General features: G+C 50.6%; 3 protein-coding genes across 12 annotated transcripts; 1 reads left to right on the top strand and 2 right to left on the bottom strand.

The window, feature by feature from the left end:
* Positions 1-1,941: 1,941 nt before the first annotated feature.
* clic5b (chloride intracellular channel 5b) lies at positions 1,942-9,199 on the bottom strand. Of its 2 annotated transcripts, none has more exons than XM_037449012.2 (6): positions 8,532-9,199; positions 3,463-3,572; positions 3,247-3,372; positions 2,793-2,899; positions 2,351-2,532; positions 1,942-2,185 (listed from the first exon to the last, which is right to left on the bottom strand). In XM_037449012.2, exons 1-6 carry the CDS (start codon positions 9,078-9,080, stop codon positions 2,021-2,023), a joined length of 1,239 nt encoding a protein of 412 aa, XP_037304909.2. In that variant the 5' UTR covers positions 9,081-9,199; the 3' UTR covers positions 1,942-2,020. The 2 variants fall into 2 exon arrangements, with proteins under 2 accessions (XP_037304909.2, XP_037304910.2); XM_037449013.2 differs by lacking the exon at positions 8,532-9,199 and adding an exon at positions 5,255-5,520.
* A 483-nt stretch (positions 9,200-9,682) lies between these two features.
* On the bottom strand, positions 9,683-15,101 carry enpp5 (ectonucleotide pyrophosphatase/phosphodiesterase 5). Of its 3 annotated transcripts, none has more exons than XM_037449010.2 (4): positions 14,825-15,101; positions 12,979-13,883; positions 12,641-12,817; positions 9,683-11,941 (listed from the first exon to the last, which is right to left on the bottom strand). In XM_037449010.2, exons 2-4 carry the CDS (start codon positions 13,856-13,858, stop codon positions 11,532-11,534), a joined length of 1,467 nt encoding a protein of 488 aa, XP_037304907.1. In that variant the 5' UTR covers positions 13,859-13,883; positions 14,825-15,101; the 3' UTR covers positions 9,683-11,531. The 3 variants fall into 3 exon arrangements, with proteins under 3 accessions (XP_037304907.1, XP_037304908.1, XP_037304905.1); XM_037449011.2 differs by having other exon boundaries at positions 14,901-15,101; XM_037449008.2 differs by lacking the exon at positions 14,825-15,101 and adding an exon at positions 14,015-14,793.
* Positions 15,102-17,875: 2,774 nt separating this feature from the next.
* Positions 17,876-22,742, top strand: hmgn3 (high mobility group nucleosomal binding domain 3). Of its 7 annotated transcripts, XM_037449980.2 has the most exons (7): positions 17,877-18,043; positions 19,817-19,867; positions 20,097-20,126; positions 21,558-21,608; positions 21,857-21,955; positions 22,172-22,271; positions 22,538-22,742. In XM_037449980.2, the coding sequence occupies exons 1-7, from the start codon at positions 18,029-18,031 to the stop codon at positions 22,543-22,545; spliced, it is 354 nt and encodes a 117-aa protein (XP_037305877.1). In that variant the 5' UTR covers positions 17,877-18,028; the 3' UTR covers positions 22,546-22,742. The 7 variants fall into 7 exon arrangements, with proteins under 7 accessions (XP_037305879.1, XP_037305874.2, XP_037305873.2 ...); XM_037449982.2 differs by lacking the exon at positions 22,172-22,271 and having other exon boundaries at positions 17,876-18,043; positions 21,860-21,955; XM_037449977.2 differs by lacking the exon at positions 22,538-22,742 and having other exon boundaries at positions 17,876-18,043; positions 21,860-21,955; positions 22,172-22,526.
* Positions 22,743-22,871: the final 129 nt, after the last annotated feature.

The following is a 22,871-nucleotide window of genomic DNA, read 5'->3' as shown; positions in this document are numbered from 1 at the left end:
CAAACTGCAGCCGATGAAAAAGTAGAAAAAGAAAATGTATTAATTATCGGTCCCACCATCTTAGTTTCTGTTACACATAATGCACATAACATTAATTCGTCCACATGATCGGAGGTTGGGGAAATGCTTCAACAGGAGAAGAACAGATGTTGAAGGTAATGATAAAACTGAGGCCTCCCCCCCCCCCCCCCGGGGTCATGTGTCCGTCTCCTGGGAGCAATAACGCAACACCGTGCTCCTTTGACTCCGCTGCGAGGCCCTTAATTGGATCACAGGCCCGGTTCCTGGTGGGCCCTCGCGCACCACTTTGTTTTAATCACCTTCGGGTCCCTCAAAAAGCGAGGATTTTTGACAATTTATGCCTGAGCTGAGAAGGTTTCCTAAACCTGGCAGTAAAACTCCCCCCCCCCCACCCCCACCGCCGCCCCCCCTGGGAGACCCACCAGTCGCCCGCCATTCGGGGGGGGGGGGGGGGGAGGGGGGGCAGAGGGGGGGCGCGATAGCAGATTGATGTGGCGTGCATAGACCCGACGCCCCGCTGTAGATCACTCGGCTGGACGCGAGGACGGGGGACGTTTGGCTCGCTAATCACCAAGCGGCGAGGCGCGCTCCGCGTTTCCCCGACTCCTGTGGAAAACACGGCGCGGGCTCCATTTATTTTTTCTTCTTCTCCTCCTCCTTGTTGTTTCTGGCAGGGCCGCGTCTCGGGTAAACACCGGGGCGCGGGGGCCCCCGCCATTGTAAATCCGACAGGCGCGCGGATCTTTTCAAGTCAGACTCCTTTGAGGGGAAAAACGGAGACGGATCGGATGGCGGCGGCGTTCGGGTTTTCCATCTTAATGAGAGAGTGGAGAAGAGGGAGGGCGTTTGATCCCTGGCATGGAAGCCTCTATTTAAGCCTGTCAACGGTCATCACTCTCTCCCTCTCTCGCCCCCCCCCCCCCCCCCCTTCTCTCTCTCTCTCTCTCTCCTGCACCGCTGGATTTGATCAACTCAAGTCAGGCACACTTTAACCCTTTTCAGGACGATGATGGATCACCTGACCGGCAGCGCGAGGAAGAAAAGGCAGAAGCGGATTTGTGAAAATATTGTTTTATTTGAGGAGCTTCGAGGCGAGCGAGGCCTTCCAGGCGGCGAGGGGAGGTGAGCGAGGCCTTCCAGGCGGCGAGGGGAGGCGAGCGAGGGGAGGCGAGGCCTTCCAGGCGGCGAGGGGAGGTGAGCGAGGCCTTCCAGGCGGCGAGGGGAGGCGAGCGAGGGGAGGCGAGCGAGGGGAGGCGAGGCCTTCCAGGCGGCGAGGGGGGCCTTCCAGGCGGCGAGCTGCGATTTCACTGTGTGTGTTTGGTCCAAACCACACGAGGTTTCGAAGAGGAAGTCTCGCCGTAGTCGCAGCCCCGGCGCCGACGGCTCAACGCGATGGCCTTAATAAACACTCTCTCCGCTACACAATGTGTAACTTTACACTCAATCAATGAACCAATGGTGGCGTCGTCTCATTATTCCAAATAAAGGCACATGAGTTGTTGAGGGTCTTTTTCGTTTTACTTTTACAATTTTAAAAACAAAATTCATGCAAACAAATGAGAAGCCATCAATGTCCTTGTTAGAGAAGTCATCGGGCATTTAGTCTTTAAAATCATTCAAAATCAAGCTTGCGTTTAAAATCAATGAATTTCGAGATGATTAAAGAAACAAAAGTGACGTCAAAAAAATCTGATCTACGGATCCAAACATGCGCATTCAGCACAAAAAAAACCCCAATGGGCTGCAATCATCAATGGATGGAGGTGTGTGTTTATGTGTGTGTGTTGAGAGGAAATAAATAACCGACCGACGTGTCGGAGAAAGCACCCTAAAAACCTGTGATTGCTCTAAATGTGTCCGTTTTACCGTTTGTTTCCACGGCGTCGAGCGGTAAAGCCCTGAAGCCTCTTCTTCTTCTTCTTCTTTTTTTAGTTTTTTTTTTAGTGTTATGTTTTTATCTGAGTTTTTTTCTGCTTTCGGCTGGGGTCGCTGTCCGAGGTCACTTGGCCAGCCTCCTCGCCACATCCACGTAGGCCGTCTCGATCTCGGAGTCGGCGGCGCAGGTGTTGGTGAACTCGTCGCGCTCGTACGCGCTCTTCAGGTAGCGCCACACCCCCGACATGTCGGAGGGGATGTCGTAGTTGCGGTACTTCTTGGCCACCACCTGGGGGGGGGAGGAGGAGGAGGAGGAGGCGCAGCAGAGGCAAGAGTTATTGGCAGAAATAGAGTAAAATATTAACATGAATCATTCGAGACATACATAAAATTAGCTGTTTATGTTTCGCCCAGCGCCGCCCCCCCCTCCCTGCCCCCCCCCCCTCCTCTTCACCTTGACTATGTGCAGTTTGGGCAGCAGGTTGCAGTCTGCCAGCGTGAGCTCGCTGCCGTCCAGGAAGCTTCGCTCGGAGCTCTTCTCCTCCTCCAGGCTGTCGGCGTCGATCTCGTCCGGCAGGCTGCTGTTCAGGTAGTCGTCCAGCTTCTTCAGGGCCTTGGTCAGGCCTTTCTCCAGGGCTGAGGGACACGGGTCACACACGCGGGTTAGAGAGAGAGTGTGTGTGTGTGTGTGTAGGGGGGGGGGGGGTTGATCCCACTAGGTGGCAGCATAGCAGAACTGAAGCAAGCCTGGTGCACTGAGCTCTGCTACGACCTAGTGGGTGGATTTAACACCAGCCCCGTCACACATGTGCCTCTGTGCCTGCTGCACGTGACTGTGAGCTGGGGGGAGAGAGGGGAGGGGGGGGGGGGGGGGGGAAACAAAGCGAGCGGCCCACCGGCGTTAGCCTCCGGTCGGGTGTTCTTGATGTAGGCCGAGAACTTGGCGAAGATGTCGTTTCCAGCCGTGTTGGACTCTCTCTGCTTGGCGGCTAGTTTGGGATACCTGAGCAGAAGAGGGAGGGGAGGGGAGGGGGGGGGGGGCAGTCAGAGGCGCAAGCAGAGCGAAAACATCTGGATAGCTTTAACACCTGGACCGGAGCTCAGGCTGCGTGTTACGCTCGCGCCCCTCAAAGCGCTCTCCCACTAAGCTCCGTTTAGTGCTGCAGAAAAGCTCTGCAGCCACTAAAAGGAGGGCGGAGTTGATGTGACGTTTTCCCCTGAATGTGTATAATAAAGAAAGAATAATACACCTTTATGTGGTCACAGTTTGCACACACAACAAATATCTGACCCCCGAGCGCCACAGGTCGGCCCTCGTTGGGGCTTCGAAGCGCTTCCTTGAACCCTTACTTTGGGGGGCCCAGCGTTTCCTCCAGGAACTCCTCGATCTTATTGATGTCGGTCTTCACGTCTCCGTTGAAGGTCAGGAACGGAGGGTGCGTCCCCGGAGCCAGGTTGTGCAGATCTGCCGGCTTCCTGCGGACAGAAACACGCAGGTGTGTGTGTGTGTGTGTGTGTGTTTTGTCGTGCGCTGGACGCAGCCTGACCCGCCCCCCCCCCGCTGACCTTTTGAGGTCGACGGTGGTGACGTTGAACACGACTCCTTTGAGCCAGAGGATCATGAAGAGGCGCTGGGAGAAGGGACAGTTGCCGATGCTTTCCCCGTCGTTGCCGGCCTGCGAGACGAGAAAAAAAAAGAGAAGGTGAGACGCCGCGGGGGGGGGGGGGGGGGCGGAGCTTCAGAGGGGAGTCGGCGCACCTCTGACATCAGAGCCGCGTCGGCCCGGTGGAGACTCGGAGAAGCAGAGTCATGTTGGTGGAACAAAACGAGTCCAATCTGTCTGGTTTCTTGATTTAAATCCCCAATAAAGAATTTTCCAATGAAGCGTTAATGAGCGGCTTTCAGTCCCTGGTTCAACCTTTGCTCACAATTAAATACATATTGATGTTGGCTGACTCTTTATCTTTGACCCTTATTTGACCAGCGAGGTCGATCGTGGAAAACACGCAAACACGAGACAAAGGGGACGTCTCACCACGTGAACTATGACGCGTGTTTCATTGGTCTCAACCCCTCAAAGCCTTGGTCTCGGACATCTGTCTCATCGCCTTCCCCCCCCCCCCCCCCCCCCCCCCCTGCCCCTGCAGTCAGCTCTGGCGTGTGCGGCGGCACTGACACCTGACCCCCCCTCATCGCCGGGCTGAATTATACATGCAGGGATCCCTCCACCTGGTTCGGGGGCCCCGCAGGGTCTGCAGTCACAGTGACGTCCACAACACGCAGCAGAGTAAGTGCAGTGACCCCCCCCCCCCCCACCCCCCCGAGGTCAACACAGACTTCGTTGGAGTGGAGGAGTTCATGCACCTGCCGGGGGGGGGGGGGGGCTCACTTCATACATTTGAGGTGACTCCGGGCGCACGAACGGCATTCAGCGGAAGAGCGGCGCCCGTGATAAAAGATCAGCGACCTCGCAGGCCCCAGAACACGCGGAGCGCCGCTCAGCCTGAAAGCGCCCGAGCCAACTGAATGCGCGCCAGCCACCGGAGCCCGCCGCAGCGCGCGGGCATTGTTGCGGCCGGGCTCAGCGGAAACACAATACACGCCCGCTGATAATAGGCCAATCAAACATCTAGAACCCTGGGCGGGGGGGAACAAAGGCTGTCACACACAACCGGGGACCCGAGGGCAGGAGGGCAGGTGGATGCAGGCGCTGAGGGAGGGAGGTGGGGGGGGAAACGGGGATCCGCGTGATCCAATGCGTACACACACACACACACACACACACACGGTGCTGGAGCTGGGTTAGGTTGCTCGGATCTTCTGAAGAAGGACACTGGGGTTGCAGGGTGGAAATAATAGATGAGGGAGCATCGTAACCAACCAATCTCCGTCCTTTGGGTCACACGGATACATTGTGGCAAAGGTGCCGGCAACACGTGCTTGATGCACCGAAGCGAGTGCCGGTTGACTTCCCGTTACCGGGCCGACGGGTCTCCCCCCCCCGGAGACGAATAATAGCCCGCTTCCCTCCCTCCGCCCCCCCTGCCTCAGGTGTTCTACCTGTTAACGTTTCCCACAGAGCCTCGGGTGCACCTCGTGCGCAGAGTAGCGGGGCGTCTGGTTTCACCTGATGACACGTGGCGTGAGGCCCTGCGTTTCCTCTCGGGAGTAACGCCCCTCCATCGGCGGGGCGGCTTCGGTGTCGCCGTCACGGCGATCCGGGGTCAACCGAGCGGTGCCACCGTAACTCGACCTCTGCTATTGAGTTACACGAGCTCTCCACAACACGCTGGCGCATTATTTGTCCCCCATCGTCAGCTTAAATGCACCGGAGCCGCGGCTGAGTCTCTGTCTTACCTTGACAAAAAGCTCGATATCAGGGTCTCTGTCTGTCTGGCTGTTTGTCGTCATGATGCCTGGTCACCTTGATTCTTTGAATCTTTTGTTGTAACTGAAGTCCTTTGCTGGTCCCCGAGAGATCTACATTCTCCAGAAGAAGAAAAAACAGACGAGGGGCTGTGTTTGTTTTCCGGTCCCCGATTTGATGACGTCCTCCGCCTTCTGGTCCCAAGAAGGCCCGTCCAGGTGGCAGGTGGAGCTCTGATTTACAGCACAGATGGAGAGCACAGCCAGCGCTCACTGACACCGAGCGGAGAACAGGTGTCCGTCTATAACCCGGGGGGGCGGGGCCCCATCGCTCTCTTCCCACAACCAAACTCCCCTCTAACACACACACACACACACACAAACACACACTCTGCAACCACCGCTCTCCTGTCCGTCTCATCAGGGTCTTTTTCAGGTCAGTCAGGTTAAAGCCGCAAAATAAGTATAAGTAAGTAAGTAAGTATAACGTTAAAAGATTAATGCAGGTCACAATTGATCACTTGGCGTTTGGAAAATATGAAATGATTTGGTTTAGAGCGAGAATATTCGTTTGTTTAAATGTATAAATGGAAGGGGGCCTCGCTGTGGGAAGGTGTGGATTCTGTTTATGGAGCAGCGCCCTCTGCTGGCCGACGTGCCAACGTGCAGCACAGACCTCCAGGAGGATTATCAGTGTTGATGAGGAGGCGCGTTGAGGGGCTTACTGAATGTCTTATCTGTACGGGTCCTAATCACAGCAGCGTGAAAACAACTTGTTTTTCTAATTTCGCATCAATTAATAGAAACCTGCATGTGTTAGCATTTTAAAGCATTTACACCCCTGATGGCGTTTTAAATGCTAAAGCTAGCAGCTGATGGTTAGCTTGGTTTAGCTGAAGTTAGCCTAGCATTAAGAAGGGGGGGGGGGGGGGGTAGCAGCTAAACTGGCTCCGTCCAAAAAGCGAGAAAGCCTGGAACTTCTTGTAAATCTGCAACTTTGGTTCCACATTTCTTATATCAGGTTATTAGTAATGTGAAGTTATTATTAATATCTCTCTGCAGAATTAATGGTAAGATCTAACAAAAATGCAATAAATATTTGAAATTTTAAAAAAGGGGAAATTTATTTCCGCTGAAAATGGCACGTGTAAACATTAAAGTGGTGGTTTGACATAGCGAACTCATGTATTTTGCTTTCTTGCGGTTAGTTTGAGGAGAAGATCGCTCACCCTTAAATAAAAGACTACGAGTTAATTATTGAGCTTTGAGGCGCTTTGGGGAAGTTTTGTTAACTTATATCAACAATTTCCCCCGTTTGCAGTCTTCATGCTAAGCTAACTGGTGGCTAGTCGTAGCTCTACACGCTAGTCGTAGCTCTACACAAAAGTGGTGGTTTGACATAGCGAACTCATGTATTTTGCTTTCTTGCGGTTAGTTTGAGGAGAAGATCGCTCACCCTTAAATAAAAGACTACGAGTTAATTATTGAGCTTTGAGGCGCTTTGGGGAAGTTTTGTTAACTTATATCAACAATTTCCCCCGTTTGCAGTCTTCATGCTAAGCTAACTGGTGGCTAGTCGTAGCTCTACACTTACCATGCAGATTAGACAGTGAGGTTAACCACGATGGTCACAAGACCATGAAAAGGCTTCCGAGAACAGGAAGCCCGATCCCCTCTCTTTGAGATAATCATTCACCTGAACATCAAACACTAACCGACGCTGAGGGGGGGGGGTCAACTCTCCTTTGTCTTAATTGCGAGAGCTGATATGATTGTATTTCATGCGCAATTTCCAACAACATTTGTGTTATGGTGAATGGAGTTGTTATCGCACCAACATGGGGATTAAAAGACGCTCACAGGGGGTGAGGGGGGGGTGGGGGGGGTGATAGTCTGCAGCCACCTGCGTTATCTCAGACAGCAGCAGAGGAGGCTTCCAGCATCATCGCTCCCTCCCCACCTTTATAGGTCTGGTTTATGGCCCAACTGTTGGCAAATCCACCCACGAGTTGGATAAGGCAGAGGGTGGGGTGGTACGCGCAGAAAAGGGGGTGGGTGGGGGGGGGGGGGGGGGGGGTTGTCACCTCCGTGGAGAACTATGGTCCCTTGACAGAAGTGACATTAAAAACAACATCCAGGACACTTTTCTCTAATCCCAAATCCCAGCAATGTTTTCTCAAGACAACAGCTGAAAATGACATGGGGGTTGGGGGGGGGGGGGGGGGGTTTGGATCGCTTTCGGGCCACCCGGGTCGGATTGGAGCGATGACTCGTGTTTGCGTGGCGTGGACACACCCCAATGAGATCAGACATAATCACAGATGAAAAAAAGGCAGCTCTCACACAGAGCCCGACCCACATGACTCTCAATCTCTGTTGCCCAATCAGCAAAGTGACCCCTGGCTGAGCTGATAGTGGCCCCCACCCTCGCAGACCGGCCCTATCGGAAAAAGCAGCAAAAAAAGCACACAGTGGGATTTGCTCAGGCATGGAGTTCAGCCCCCGGTTTCTATGGCCGTACAGTAAATGAGTTAATGATTACACGGGCCCGGCCTCCAGGTTCAAGAGATCGACGACATTTTACCTTCTGAAGCCGTTTTTTGTAATATATACACACACAATAGAGCCTGCATATGGCCCGGGTCACTCTAAATAGCAACAGAATTTGGGGAATTAACTCTTGAACTTGTGTTTTCTCAGGTAATAAATTAAAGTCAGATGTAGAGTGATTTTCTCAGACAATAAAATGTGATTTCTTTTTGCACCCAGAGGAGTCGCCCCCTGGTGGCCGGTGGAGAGAATGCAGACCCAACTGGAGGTCACCCTTTCTATTTAAACCGCGGTCATACATTGGTTATGAAGAAGTGTAAACTATTCATATTTTCATTTGATATGATCAGGATCAATTTGTGACCCCGGAGGGGTCGTGGGTCACGTCTATGGCTCAGAATCTTCAGATGGTGTCACGTGTGAACTAGTCTGAGGGATTTTTTTCTTTTTTTTACTCCCCTACATTTGAATTAATAGTTTGTTGATAATAAAACCAATCAATAAATAGAATAATAAATCAATTACGATTAGGTTTTTATAGGTCAAGATAATACTTTGGTGATCCCCAGAGCAGCTTGTAAACTAATTAAAAGGAGCAGCACCTTCTGCAGACATCAGAGGGACATCTTTAGAGTCACGTCTCATCCTCTGAACGCACAACTCATGTCAACATGTCCCCGTGACGCGGGTGGACCCCCGCAGCACCGACACGTCTCACCTTGACGAACAGGGAGATGTCCGGCTCGTCCGGGTCGGGCGGCGCCGCGCTGCTCTCATCCGGCCGGGTCTCCTCCAGGGTCTTCAGGCTGTAGTCCACGGACTCCCGCGGCGCGGGGTCGTCGCCCGGGTGGGTGAAGCACATCAGCATCCCGTCATCCCCCCCCGCGGCGGCGGCGGCGGCTTCGGCTTCTTCCAGGGCCGCCGGCCGCAGCGGCGGGTCGTCGCACGGGTCTCCGTGGGACTCGGAGGAGGCCGAGGAGCGCCGGGATGCGTGGCCGTCCTCCGCGCTCACCTCCACCTGCGCCGCTTCCTCGGCTCTGGGACCCTTCTCCTTCTCGTCGTCGTCGCTGGACGAAGAGGACGAGCCGCTGCGCTTGTCCTCGTCCCTCGTGTCCATGTAGTCCGGGGAGCCGCGCGCTCCGTCCGCGGGGACGTGGACCTGCACGTCGCCGTACAGCCGCTCCTTCCCCCCCGCAGCCCGGTTCTCCCCGGGGCCGTCCGCTCCGTGTGACCCCCCCTCCCCCGCCGCGTCACCGACGTGGTCCATGCTTGTTGTCTTTGGGTTTTTAAAGTGTTAGGATGTGTCCTTGTGGAGGCGCAGGAGCGGAGCTGTTGAGGTGGAACCGTCGTGCCTGCCTCGGACTGACTGAGCGAGCGGGCAAATTCCAGCGATAACTCGGAGGAGACCTTTGACCCTGCAAGTTAGCAGGTAATTTATGCGCAGGTCGAGGCCTTCAAGGGCAGGTCGGCTCGAATGCAACACCTCGCAGTTGTTGTTTTTTTCCTTTTGGACTGACTTTATGTGAGATTTGGAAGGAGTAGCTGAGTAGAAGCAAGACATTCGGTTGGTTTGTTGGAACAACTTCAATTTTAAACACTGATAATATTTAAAAAAAAAAAAATTAAAGTGGTACGATGGAGAACTAAAACTGCTTGTTATATAAAGCATTATCTTAAATAATTATCGAAATTCCTCCTAATTTAGAAAATGCTGAGAAGGGCCAAACAAGGGATGCAACTTGTGATTATTATTCATACATTTTCATTTCTACTATTTTTACTCCCCCTTTAAAATCAGATCTTTTGGACTGTGGGTGGGTTAAAGGTCTGCGCTGTGTGTAGTAGGATCTTATCAAACACACACACGGCTCGGTTTCACACAGGTCTTTAATTCCATCAACATGGCAAAGAGTTTGGAAATCCTATTCTTTTTGAAAACAAGTTGATAATTAACAGATTAAGCTGATCTAATACATTGGTTCTTTTCTAACGAATTCAAATGAATTATTAAAGTAAAGTGTGGATGTAAGCCAGGGAAAACAAGCAGACAATTATCACAAAATTAACAATTTCAATAAAAATGCTTTCATTTTTTTGAATTTACATTTTTTTAAGTATCACAGTGATATCTGTCATTGATTTATTTTTTTTCTAGGGGGGGGGGGGGGGGGCACATGTATTACTCAATGCATTTAAAAGAACTAAGAAAAAGCTGAAAAACTTTGGCAAGAGGCACCTATTTTCTTTTCTTTTTTTTCACCATTTCCAGATGGCCACTAACAACGAGAAGTGCAAACTATAAATGACCCAAAAGCATCCGTCCTCCGTCCCTCCGCCCCTTTGACCCTTTGACCCGTCCCGTCTCGGGCCCATAGTGCAAATCAGGGGAGTCAAAGTGGAAAGGGTCTCCTCAACAAAACAGCAACAAAATCCCTTTGACGAAATACTGACCGACTTTACAGTTCACCAACAAACGATAATGAGGTACGAGCCGGAGGGCTGAACCGCAAACACACAAAAAAAAAAAAAAAAGGACACAACGGACTTTGACGCACTAACGATTGCACACCTCGGAGACGCGTTCTCCGTTAAAGTTAAAAGGCAAATGGTTACTCACTACTGAAGAGCAAAGGTGGTGATGTCATCGGGCAGATTGGGATTACCTGCGCCGAGTCTTTAGAGGAACATCTACTTCCAGGTAACATTCAAAAAAAAATGAACAAACCCCACTCGACCTGCCGGCACTAAACTAACATCCTACGTCAGAGCGGAGCTTGGTTGGTGTCAGTGTGCTTCGAACTGTCTGTAACGACGTGGAGCATCGGTCAGGCACTTTAACGTCGGTTTGAAAAGGTGCCGTTTACACCTGGATCCGCCTCGTTTTACTTCTACCGTCAAGAACAACGATGCATCGAGGAACAATGGCCTCGCAGCGGGTGTGATGCTCTTCAGCTTTAATCCCTTTCTGCGGATGGGATGGAAACGAGTTAAAAAAAAAAAAAAAGGGAGCAAATACAACCATTAGAAATTCCCGATGGATTTGTTGTGGCCGATACGAATTGCTGATCATTGATGATCAGTATTGACCGATAAAGATCTCCCCCGTTGAGCCGCAACGCGCCAGATCATAGTCACGTCCCAAAAATGTAATCGCTCTGGACTCATTTTTTTTTTTTTCACTCATGAAATAAGGTTGTATTTTTAAACGATTGAAACAAATCTGGTCAGTTTATATGATGAATCATAGGATGCTTAGAGAATTAAAGACTAATTCAGACAAGTTTGTTTCGAGCACACTGACACCGGTGTGTTTTCCAACTCTCTGGCCAACAAAGGTTCGTACTTCCTAGAATCACAGGAGACAATCCCGTTATTATTACACGACAACGAGGAAATGGGTAAAAATTCACAACCAAAGCAAATCCACTAAAGCCCACGTAGAGGTTTATTATCTTGATGAAGCTTGAACCAGAAGCCCAAACGTCTCCCTCACACACAAGAAGGCCAGATGCACATCTCTAGTAGATTGGATTCCCTTTAAGCAGCACAATGAGATTTAGTGGCATGAGGGATGTGGGGGGGGGATGTGTGTGTGTGTGTGTGTGTGGGGGGGGTTCTTCTGAACAGAGAGCACTACCTTGGGGGAGCGATACCACCTCCTCCTCTTCTTCTTCATCTTCTTGCGTCTCCCTCCCTCCCTCCCTCTCTCTCTCCTCGGCTACAGGTGCAAGTCCTCCTGCAGCAGCGGCTGCGACATCTCCCGGCTCCTGTGCTTCAGCGAGGGCAGCTGCCTGAGGGTCACTTGTTTCACGTAGACCGCCAGGAAGCCCAGCACCATCACCACGCCGAGCAGGGAGCCCACCACGGGGGCGTAGGAGTGCGCGTGGACCCGGGGGGGGGGCGGGGCGCTGGGCGTGGTCCGGGCCGGCTCCCGGGACAGCAGGTCCTGCACGTTTCGGAGGGAGCCGTTGTTGGGCAGGGCGGGGACGGACAGGACGTGGCACATGAGGGGGTAGAGGTCAACGGCGCGCATGGAGTCCTTGATGTAGTTCTGGCGGAAGGCCGGCCCGCGGGCCACGAACACGGGCTGCATGCTGCGCAGGGTGTTGTCGAAGCCGTGGTTCCCGACTGCAGGGAGAAGACAGGAAATACACCGGCGTCATTTCATTTGACGGTTGCCCCGACGGACCTGCGGTTCGCTACGTCCCCCGGATCGAAAAGGGCAGCGAAGCGCGTTCACGTGGCTTCAAACAACGGAGCATCTTTTTGTAAACCTCCTTGCAAAGACGCCGGATGTGAGGTGACCGCAACACAGGAAACAATTCGGCAAACAGGAAGTGCAGGAGCGTGTGAAGGAGCGACTCGTGCACACCCCGGGGGGGCCTGCGCACCGACATGCACCAGTGCCATCGCTGAGAAGCAGACAGTAACCGCTATCGTTTTACGGCCCGGGCCTATCGATCGCTCATAACTCAGGCGGCTCCACGGCATCGCGTCATCCAGCTGAGCAGCCGTGTCAGCTTACTGATTAACAAGACTCCAACAGCAGGGTGGGAACACGCAGCTTAAGATGTCTAATCTGAGGAGTTTTTTTTTAAAAATTGTATGAAGACTTCACTGGTGGCGCGAGAAAAACAACCAAACCCAGAGAGACACACACACACACACACACACACACACACACGTCTTTCTACAGCTGGTAATACATGAGCCCTTGTGAAGCTATTAATAGAGGAGACTGGAGCTTGAAACAACGGGAGAAATAGACCACAGTTGAATAGGCTCACAGTCACAGAGCAGCAGATGGTGTTTTTTTGGAATACGTACGCATGAAGGGCCCGGTCCTGTTCTGCATGATGGTCCAGCCCTCCTTGGACTCGATGAGGATGGGCATGATCCTGATGTTGTGTTGGTAGTGGAAGCGCTCGGGGAGGTCCTCCTTCTTGTACACCACCATGTTGGGGTTTGCGTCCACCAGCTTGCTGTACACCTCATCGTTCTTCCCTGATAGACGGAGGAGAAGAAAGTGCACAACACATTAAATCGTGTTTTTAGACCCTAACCCTATCTTAGGCCAGACCCAGGCTAGCTAGTAGCCTAGAAGCTACGTTGAACATCGATGAATTTTTTGCTCTGGATGTGACGAGGTGCTTTTAGAGGGGTACCTTCCATGGGCAGTATTCCCACCACGGGACTCTTGTCCACCCAGGTGTACAGGTCCCTGCTCACGTACTCGTCCAGTTCTATGATCTTGTCGGGGGAAAGCTGCGCCATGCCGTGGTCGCTGGTCACGATCAGGTTCACCCTCTCGTACAGCCCCGCCTTCTTCAGCTCGTTGATGAGGTAGCCCAGCTTGGCGTCGATGTCGATGATGACCGGGTCCATGAGGGAATTCTCCGGCCCGAGGAGGTGCCCGCTCTCGTCCGGCTCCTCCCAGTAGAGAACCCCGAAGTCCACCGCCTCCTCCTTGGGGGCGGAGAACCACTCGACGATCCGCCCGACCCTGGCCTCGAAGGAGACCGAGGCGTTGTACGGCATGTAGCGGTTGGGGAACGCGCCGCGGATCTTCACGTCGGACCCCGGCCACATCGCCGCCCCGCTGCGCCCTCCGGCTTTCTGGATGGTCACCCAGAGAGGCACCGCCTCCTCCCACCACCAGGACTCGTAAATGCTGTCCGTCTCCATGGAGAAGGAGCGGTTGGCGGCCGGGTCGTACATCTCGTTGGCCACGATGCCGTGCGTCTCGGCGTACAGCCCGGTCACCAGGCTGTAGTGGTTGGGGAAGGTCTTGGTGATGTAGATGTTCTCCACCTGCTCCACCATCACGCCGTTGTCGATGAGGTTTCGGAAGTTGGGCGTCGGGACGCGGTCGATGTAGTCCCAGCGGAAGCCGTCGAAGGACAGGAGCAGCAGCTTGGGCCGGTCCCTCGGGCCCGGGCTGCGGCCCCCGTGTTGGTTCAAGCGGCGCGGGGAGACCAGAGGCAGCATCAGGCCCCACAGGAGGACCAGGGGGACGCAGCCTCGTCGCAGCAAACAGCCCAGCATGGCGGCGGCGTGTGGCGGGGACAACCTGCGAACCAAAAAGGGAGGAGTCACGGAGGCGCGAGCGGTTGGCCCGCTCTCGAATGGCCCGCTGCACCCTTCCAGCTCCGCTAGTGATGTTCTAGAGGAGGCTTCTGCCTCACAGCATCCAAACCGTACCTTTCCATTGAAGCCAGATTGTCTTAAGACGATCAACGTTCCTGGATGGGCGTAACATTTGGCAGTTGACCTACTTTGTTTGTTTCCCACACACCTCTTGTTTCCTTTACTCACTCGTCGACAGACTGTGCCAAACGGAGAGATCTTGGCAATGATAAAAACCAACATGGAGCCATTTGCAACCAAAGGATATTTTTGGATTATGACAAATAATTTAGTGATTGCGCTGTAAAAAATGTATGTCCCCTGATTTATGATCAATTACTATTTTAGCTGAGCAAATTGCAAGAAATTGGCTGGTTCCAGCTTCTAAAATAGGAAGACTAGCGGTGTACCTACATTGCACATTGAATGTATTCAGGGTCTAAGCTGTCTACAATTTAAAGATGACACAATGGCCAAAAAAAAGAAAAACGATCATCAGCAGTCCCGTGGTGTGTGAAGTTAGTTCAGCTAATAGAGCTCTAACGTGATATTCCAAGCAATAACAGGTCTATATTCAAATTATGTTCTCATCAACATAGAGGAAGCTCATCTCAGGAGGAACAATGATGATGTCATAGGACATTTTGGCACATTAATGATTATATATGTATATATATATAGTTACAAACATACACACACGACTGAAATGCATCTTTGAGAACCCACAAATGTCGAAATGACTGTCTTTCTGTCGGGGCCTGAGGAAAACGAGCTCCTTGTTATTTTAAATGTTTATTATAATTCTTACAGCATTTCAGCTTCGGAGCTAACGGCTAAAAGGCGCCGCTGCGCGTGCAACAGAGAGAGAGAGAGACGCGCACGTACCTGGGCGACGGCCTGGGATCGGAGCCGAAGAAGCGACAAAAAAAAATATGTATATTTGTGTTGTCAACAAGCTCACCTCGTTACGTGACCGTGCACGGGACTCCTGCAGGCTGCGCGCACACGGGGACGAGCAGCCGGACGGAAGTTCCGCCTCCTTAACCGGCCTGTCGCATTTATTTAAAGACGTCAAAAGCACAGCCGGATCGTTTCGGAGACAGAATCGCTGCCCGGTGTTTGCTGCAGGTGCATGCTCCTCTACACGGAGGGATGCAAAAAAAAAAAAAAAAAAAAACTGCGAATGCACCGGTACCGATGACGTAATGCAGGGCGGGGAGATTCAGTATCATTAATAGACATATTGGGGACAGTTTTTTTAATTTCCTTTTATTAAAATGAAACATATAAAATGTACAATACATTGTATTGAGGTATATCAAATGTGAAGGGCGTTCCTTTGTGTAAATGCATGTAAAAAGTGTTTGCCCCCCTACACACACACACACACACACCAACACCACTCTCTTCCCCCGGTGATGACAATGCTGAACGTGCGATGCAATGGCCGCCGTGCAACAATAATGACAATCTGCATCCACGAGGTGTCACTCAAGTCCCGCCTGACTGAGGTGTGTGTCCGTTTGAGAATAGAGATGTTCAGAGAAGCAAGAGGCTCGGTGCTCTAACACCACATTTCAATTCGCTGCTCATTGTCCCCCTTTTTCATAATTTCCGGGTTTGGAATCAACTTTGAATCTCCAAACCAGAAGTGTGGCAGCGCTCATGGGTTTATTTCCAAAGCACAGGCGGGTGAATGATTTAACGAATGAACTGGATAAATGGAGGTGAGGTGTCACTGAACGTCTCAGAGTGTCCTTCGCTGTCAAAACTCAAGTCATACATCTGATGAGGTCCAACCCACCAAAGCTCCCATGAGGCCTCTGGAGCCTCTGTTCAGGTTCAGTGTATGAAACCCCTACATCGACATGATTGTGTTTTCATTATCTTGCAATGAGCCGTTAAAAGAGTTGAGAACCTTATGAGACTTTTAGTCTCACGTTCAGTTCACAGGTCGTGATGCTTCGGGTCACTCACCAAATTATAGAGCATGTTTGATAGTAACGCACTTTGGGGATGGACATTTTCCTCTAATTGCCCCATGTTTTGGTCTAATTCTTATCTCTTTCAGCTGGACATGTGTCCACTGGTACTCTGACCATGTTAGCATGCTAACTAGCTAACCATCACACATGCTAAACATCCGCATGTAGCATTGTCAGCAGCTAGCATTTAGCATACAGCAGATTATAGTCAATGAATCTAGTATTTTGGAGCACATGTTTTCAAAAGTGTCTACATTCATGGTTTTTAGATATCTTAAATATAAGTCTTTTTTTTTCATGCATTGTGTGAGGATCAAACCACCAAAATGTCCAAGCCATGATTGATCTGTTGTGCGTGTTTTGTGTAACCGTAAAACTTTGTGTTGCGTATTTATAAAAAAAGGACATGGTAATAAAAACATTTAAACCCACATTCCGGGGAGGATTCCTTTTCAGCGTGGACTCCTTTTGTGTCTTCCCTTTATGTGTGTGTACATGTTCCTCATTGTGTTGTCGCTGCCGTTTAGCTGACTGTGTGAATGTGCGAGGGAACAGTGGAGCGGCCATCGAGCTACCTGCTCCTGTGTGTTCTGGGTTCTAACATGAAGGGTTTTGTTGCTTTTGCCAGGAAAGCTCTGTCTATTGTGACATTTGTCCCTGTGAGCTTCTGTGTGTGTGTGTGTGTGTGTCTATTGTGATGCTATACAAGAATGTCGAGGCTGCTAATGTTGATTTCTTTGTAGAACGTTTTTTGGCCTCCTGTGTTTGAAATGTTGTGCTAAAGGTACGTCTAGCAGAAGCCAGACAGAACATTGTAAAGTGTTAGATATGAAGAAGGATGGCTTTAGTATCCCAACGGGTACTTAGAGCATCTAATTTAGCATTAAATTTAACATTAAAACGCCTTTCGCGGATAGAAAAGAGCGGCCTGTGAGAGAGTGGCCCCTAGTTGCAAAAAGAAGTCTGGTGAGTCTATGAGAACATGACTCTACTTCTCTTGATTTATTCCCTCAGTAAAGATTGTAAACATTTATGGTCTCAACCTCTAAATATCCTTTAGCGATGTTGTACTTGGCTGCAACAAAAAAAAGAATACTGACAACCAAGTACACAAACCTGTGGCTGATGACTACAGCGTCTTATATATACTTTATACTCTATACTTTTATACACTTTTTATACTCCAATACTGTACAGTCTTTGATTTAGAGTTCAGCTTCAGTCTGAAAATGTACCTTCGTTAAAAGACTTATCGATGACGCTAAATATTCTCTGACCCAACCAGAGAAGCTATTTATGTGTCATTATTAACCCCATGACACGTCAGGTCCATTTCATTCCGAATGAACACGAATGAAACACTATTGCATATTCAATGTCTAGTTTGAACTTTAACCCTTATATACACCTGAAACATCACACATCACACATTAAAAAAAGAGGTGTCCTTGTGATGATTGGGTCCCCTCAGGTGTCTGCGATGGTGCACTTATATGGTTCCATGTGTAGTTTTACTAGTATTAAAGAGGGGGCCTGCAGGGACCTCTGCAGTGATGTTCGATTTGTTCTGCCATATCAGCTGTATGCTGCTCTAGTTCTTTACAGCAGTGGAAACCCCACAAGACACAATGCCGCCCCCCCCCCCCCCTCCCAGATGTTCTGGAGCTCCTCCGAGTCCTTTTCTTCTCTCTCGCATCCTACATTACCCAGATCCACCTGGACTTGGCCCCCTGCTCTCATTGGCCCCGGCTCCACTTTCCCTCTCAGCCACGGCCGACTGGTGGAATCTGCGCACGGAGGGCGCGCAGCCAATCACAGACACCCCCTGATCAACCCCGGCCAATCACTGCGAGCCGCTCATTTACATTCACTCATTGGGAGCCAATCGGGAGTCAGCACAGGAGAGGATTCGGAGCCTTGTGCCCAATGGCTGCCGGAGGCGGGCCTGTAGAGTTTTGGGGGGAGTGCATATAATCAACATATTATCGAAGGTGCCTAGATATTGATCCCGTGTTCCGAGGTTAGTTCAAATCCCCCTTTTTCCTGGACCTACGGGTTTGACCTCAGTTCGTCCGAGCTTGGTGGAGAATAATTCCCGCGTAAGATGCCGAAGAGAAAGGTGAGTGTCGTCAGTGGCGTCCGGCTCACTTCTCTGTAGTTTTTTTTTTTTTTTTTAGTTTTTCTTTCCTGCTCTTTGCATTCGAGGAAAATTGCGCTGCGCGATTTCTGTGGCGACGCCGCGGCAGGTGACGGGATGCCAAAGTTTGAGGAAGCGCATTTTTTTTAGTCGCAATCTTTTGGATTTATTAATTTTTTTAAAAAAAATCCGTTTCTCCTATACGACATATCTTATTTATTTACGCACACGTGTATCCTTTTACGCGCTGAATGTGGCCCGCGTTCATCTCAATGGCCGTTCTTGAAGTCGTTTTATACGCCACTTCCCTGTCCACTGTGCGCTCTGGTGAATGTCAGGCGGGACCCGCCGGATGGAGAGATGCGTAAATCTCACCGGAGACGTGCTTGGTAATGACTCTCCGAGGCGCGCCTTATTGATTCTTAGTAACGCGTAATAACACATATACAAAAAAAACAGAACCGACAGAACCAACCCCAAGTTTCCGTGGAGAGGACGGAAAATACCGAGAGAGGATCGGGGGGGGGGGGGGGCATTCTAGAAGAGGCCGTGGCTGCTCTAAAAACAGCGGGGCTCGACCGGCGCGTACATGGAAATGGGCTTTTCTTCCATCTGAAAACATGCCATTGTCTGCGCGGATCCACCTTTGAGGACAGAGAACGGGGGGGGGGGGGGCTCTAGGGGCGGAAGTCGCCCACATGCAAATGATGCGATTGCGAACCTGCTGGCCTTAACTATAGCATTCTATTTTCTTCTCATGGCGGGGACGCGCTCCTCACCTGCCCGCAGGCCCACATGCGTGTCCCACAGTGTGCGTGTTGGGGGTGATCGAGACCCCGCATGTTCACACTCCCTTATGGATTATTGGGAGCTCAGGTCTTGGCAAGATCAACCCGTTCAAATGTGCATCCCCAGGGAGATCGCCAATGATCACTGTCAGATGTCCTAAAAAAAAACAGACGGCTTCAAGCGCGTGCTGATTTGGTTGATTATAACGTCAGTTTCAAGTTAAATACAACATGCATTCGTTTACGATTCTGGAAAATCATCATTTGTACGATCGTCTGATGAGCAACCAAGTTGTATGAATTACAAAATTAGTTTTTCTTTTTATTCAACCTGTCCCAAACCCACATTTCCAATTAACGATCAATAAAAAAGAAGAACTCTAGAACATATTTACAGACACACTTTAGTGTTTTTTTTCCCCCCAATCACTAGATTTTTTTTAGAAGTGTTGCAGATGATTTATCTGTTTAATCGACACACATTACAACAGTTTGATTTCTTTTCAAGAACAACAGCGTATCTTAGTAGATTTGTGACCTTTTGGCCTCGATGTACTGCTTAGTGATTTGAATAATGTGGCCACTCCCTCCCCAGAGAGGATGGAGGCAAAACCCCAGTCATTTTAAATATGCAGATTTTATAAGTCGACTTTACTGTATTAATTGACCTGCTGTGACCTTTAGGACAAGCAGGGCCTGATTAAACGTTACCACCAGAGACCGAGGACCTCCAGAGGATGAATGATGCCCCTCTTATTGACAATCTGGGGGGGGGGGGTAGCTGAGCTAACTGAGTTAATGAGTCTGATTGATGACCAGAAAAACTTGACACAGACTTCTGAGGTTTATCTCAAAGGAATCCTCAGGTTTCCAGCTTTCAGATGATGTGCACCACCACATGTGGGGTGGTGCTCTCCAGATCTGACTCTGTGGCTCTCTAGTAACAGTCTGTCCGTTCCTTGTTCAGTCTCCAGAGGGTCCTGAGGGCAAGGAGGCCTCCAAAGTCACAAAGCAAGAGGTAAATGTTGACCGGTGTGTGCTGTGTGTGTGTGTGTGTGTGCGTGCATTTGCGTGCTGTGTATTTTGTGTGTGTGTATTTTGTGTGTGTGTGTGTGTGAGAATAGACACATGACAGGTTAATGATTAGGACACTAGTCACCCGGCACTGAAGATCAGCCTGCAAAGGTACAACTGATATCTGTCTCTCTCTGTCGCTGTCTCTCATTGATCATCCCTTGCTCCGATAGACCCCCAGAAGGTCAGAGAGGTTGTTAGCGGTAAGTTTCGTTCTCCCCCCCACCCCCCCCCCCCCCCTCTCCTCTTCCTGTCCTCACCTCCCTTCTTCCTCACCCCACCTCCCGCCTTAGTCTTGTGGGATAGGAGGTGTCTTACTACCAAGGCCCAGAGCAAAGTCCTCACCCAGTTTTATGGATTCGATCGAGGCAATTCCATAAACGTGCTCCCTGAGCATCTGCCTTGGTACGCATGTCTTTTTTTCTCTGTTGTCTCTGTCCGTCTCTGTCTCGTCTGGTGCTTGTTGATGTTTGGGGCTGCATGATCCAACGGTAAAATGCATTCAAAACGCGCAAATCGTTCCACAAGTCTGACCGAGTGATGGCTATGAAATTATCCAGCAACGTGATCATGCAGCTCTACCATAAAAGTCAACAATTTTTTTTATCTGTGCTGAACTTTACATGGTGAACCAATCCGTATCGAGGCTTGTGTTTGTACATTTGCATGTGCACTTATAAGAGATTGTTTGACACTATGGGAAATATGCTTATGATGCAGCTTGCACCGAAGTAGCTGGGCATTAAAGACTGGAAACAGCCAGTGTGTCAAAGTTTACATTTAACTCTAAAGCTCACAAATAGCACATAATAACACATTATATCAATTTTTTTTTTGAATGTGTGCAAAAACCAACCAGCTACTGTTTGGTTGGGGGGACTATTTTCTTGGGTGCCAGCTGTATCCATCGCTTATGCTAAGCTAAGCTAAGCTAAACGTCTCGTGGCTAGCGTTTAGCAGACATGAGGGTAAGGAGATGGAAAAGTGTATTTCCCAAATTATCAAACTACTTTTGACTTTTCCAAATGTGCATGTTTTCTCATCTGGTATTTCCTGTCTTTGACTGGGCCCAATGCAGCAGCTTATTTATTGAAATGCAGTAAACTAGCATGTTGTGCACCGGTTGCTATCCGTCACAGACATGTCGTCCTTCCAGTGTCTTCAACACGCTCTGGAGTTTCCTACATGTAGCTGTTACGCCCCCCCCCCCCCCCCTTCCCAGTGTGAGAAGTCACTAAAGAAGAACCGAGCCATTCTGAGCATCAGGGCAGCTTCCACGCGCAGCGGCCTGGAAAAGCTCTGCAGCAAACCTGCACGCGCCGAGCGGCCTGAATGTGAACTCCGTCCCATGCAGACATTCTGCTGTCGGCTCGGCTCGGCCCCCTTCGAGAAGAAGCACATGTTTGAAACCACGTAGTTTATAGATCACACTGCTTCACGGGACATGGCGCTCACATGTTTAATATTTATAAATTATATTGGAGAGGGGCGGCTCTATAGAGAAGTGGGGGGGTGGGGGGGGTCAAAGACACACCTAAATGGTAATGCTAATAACATAGATAACACATGGATATTATAAATTCAATATCTATCCACTGTTCAGTTGGTCCTAACTGCCTTGTGCTAATTTGCAGAAACCTGCTCCACCAAAAGCTGAGACCAAGCCCAAGAAGGCCATCGCCAAGGTGCACACACACACACACACACACACACACACACACACATGATTTATTCATTTTCCCATGGATTTGTTACAGTGTGAGAATAGTTTGCAGCCACACCTGCAGTATGCAGGGCTCAGTTGATTTAAGCAGTAAGGTATATACTGTAAAATACTTTAAGATCATGCTGGATATATTTAGCGAGGATGAAGATATGTTCCTTATCTGTGTTTCTTGTCTTTTTTCCTTCTTGTCTTATTCTACCGGTGCAGAAGGTGGTGGATGATAAGGGCGCAAAGGCGAAGAAAAGCGTGGCCAAGGGTAAGAAGGACGACGGCCACACTCAGAACGGACAGACCAAGACCAAAGAGGTACGACGGGGGGGGGGGGGGGGAATAAAGGGGGGAAATAAAAAAAAATGTCCTTTGTGGACAGACGAGAAAATAACTTTTATTTCCTTATTTTGTCTATTTGTGTAAAAATATGACCTACCCTTCACTGATCCTCCACTGCATAACCACCGTGATACACACACACACACACACACACACACACACACACACACACACACACACACACACACACAGATCTACGTGTCTCGTCCGTCTGTCAGTGTGTCCTCCATCAGAAGCTCGGCTCCCTCCTTGATGTCAGTGAGAGGGCAGAGCGAGACGGTCCGAGTTAAGGGTACGCTCGAGTGTCTCTACTCCGTCTCCACAGTGCGTGTTTGGCCACTAACCCCCTTTCACACCGACAGCGTGCCGTGGAGTGCTGTGGCAGAGAGAGAGAGTGAGAGAGAGAGAGAGAGAGTGAGTGAGAGAGAGAGAGAGTGAGACAGGGTGACGTCTCTCTGTGTGCAGTGAAATGCACCTTTTTTTTTTCGCCGTCTGTGGGCGAGTGATGGGAAACGGCCGCCTCGCCGCGGCGCTCATTCCTCCGTCCTCTCCTTCCAGGTAACTGAGGAGGCGGCCGCGGAGAAGGCGTGAAGACGACGGGGGGGGGGCACGTACCTCTGACATCGCCCCCCCCCCCCCCCCCCCCCTCCCTGACACCGCGGCAGCAGAAGCATCCTTTTTTTACTGACGATTTTTATACCATGCTGAATTTTTTTTAGACTTGTGATAGTAAGAGAACGGACAATCCCAACCCCCCCCCCCCCCCCCCCCCCCCCCCCCCCCCCCCCCCCCCCACCCATCCCTCGTGCGCACGCTCCATTCAGCCCGCAGTGTACTTCCTGCTCCGCCTCCATTCGCCACGCCGAGGAAACCCCCAAAACTCGGGACCAGA

This window comes from Pungitius pungitius, chromosome 20 (genome assembly GCF_949316345.1).
Source record: "Pungitius pungitius chromosome 20, fPunPun2.1, whole genome shotgun sequence".
Taxonomy (NCBI): Eukaryota; Metazoa; Chordata; class Actinopteri; order Perciformes; family Gasterosteidae; genus Pungitius; species Pungitius pungitius.
The sequence above is the reverse complement of the archived record's forward strand: the minus strand, read 5'-3'. Positions and strand labels throughout refer to the sequence as shown.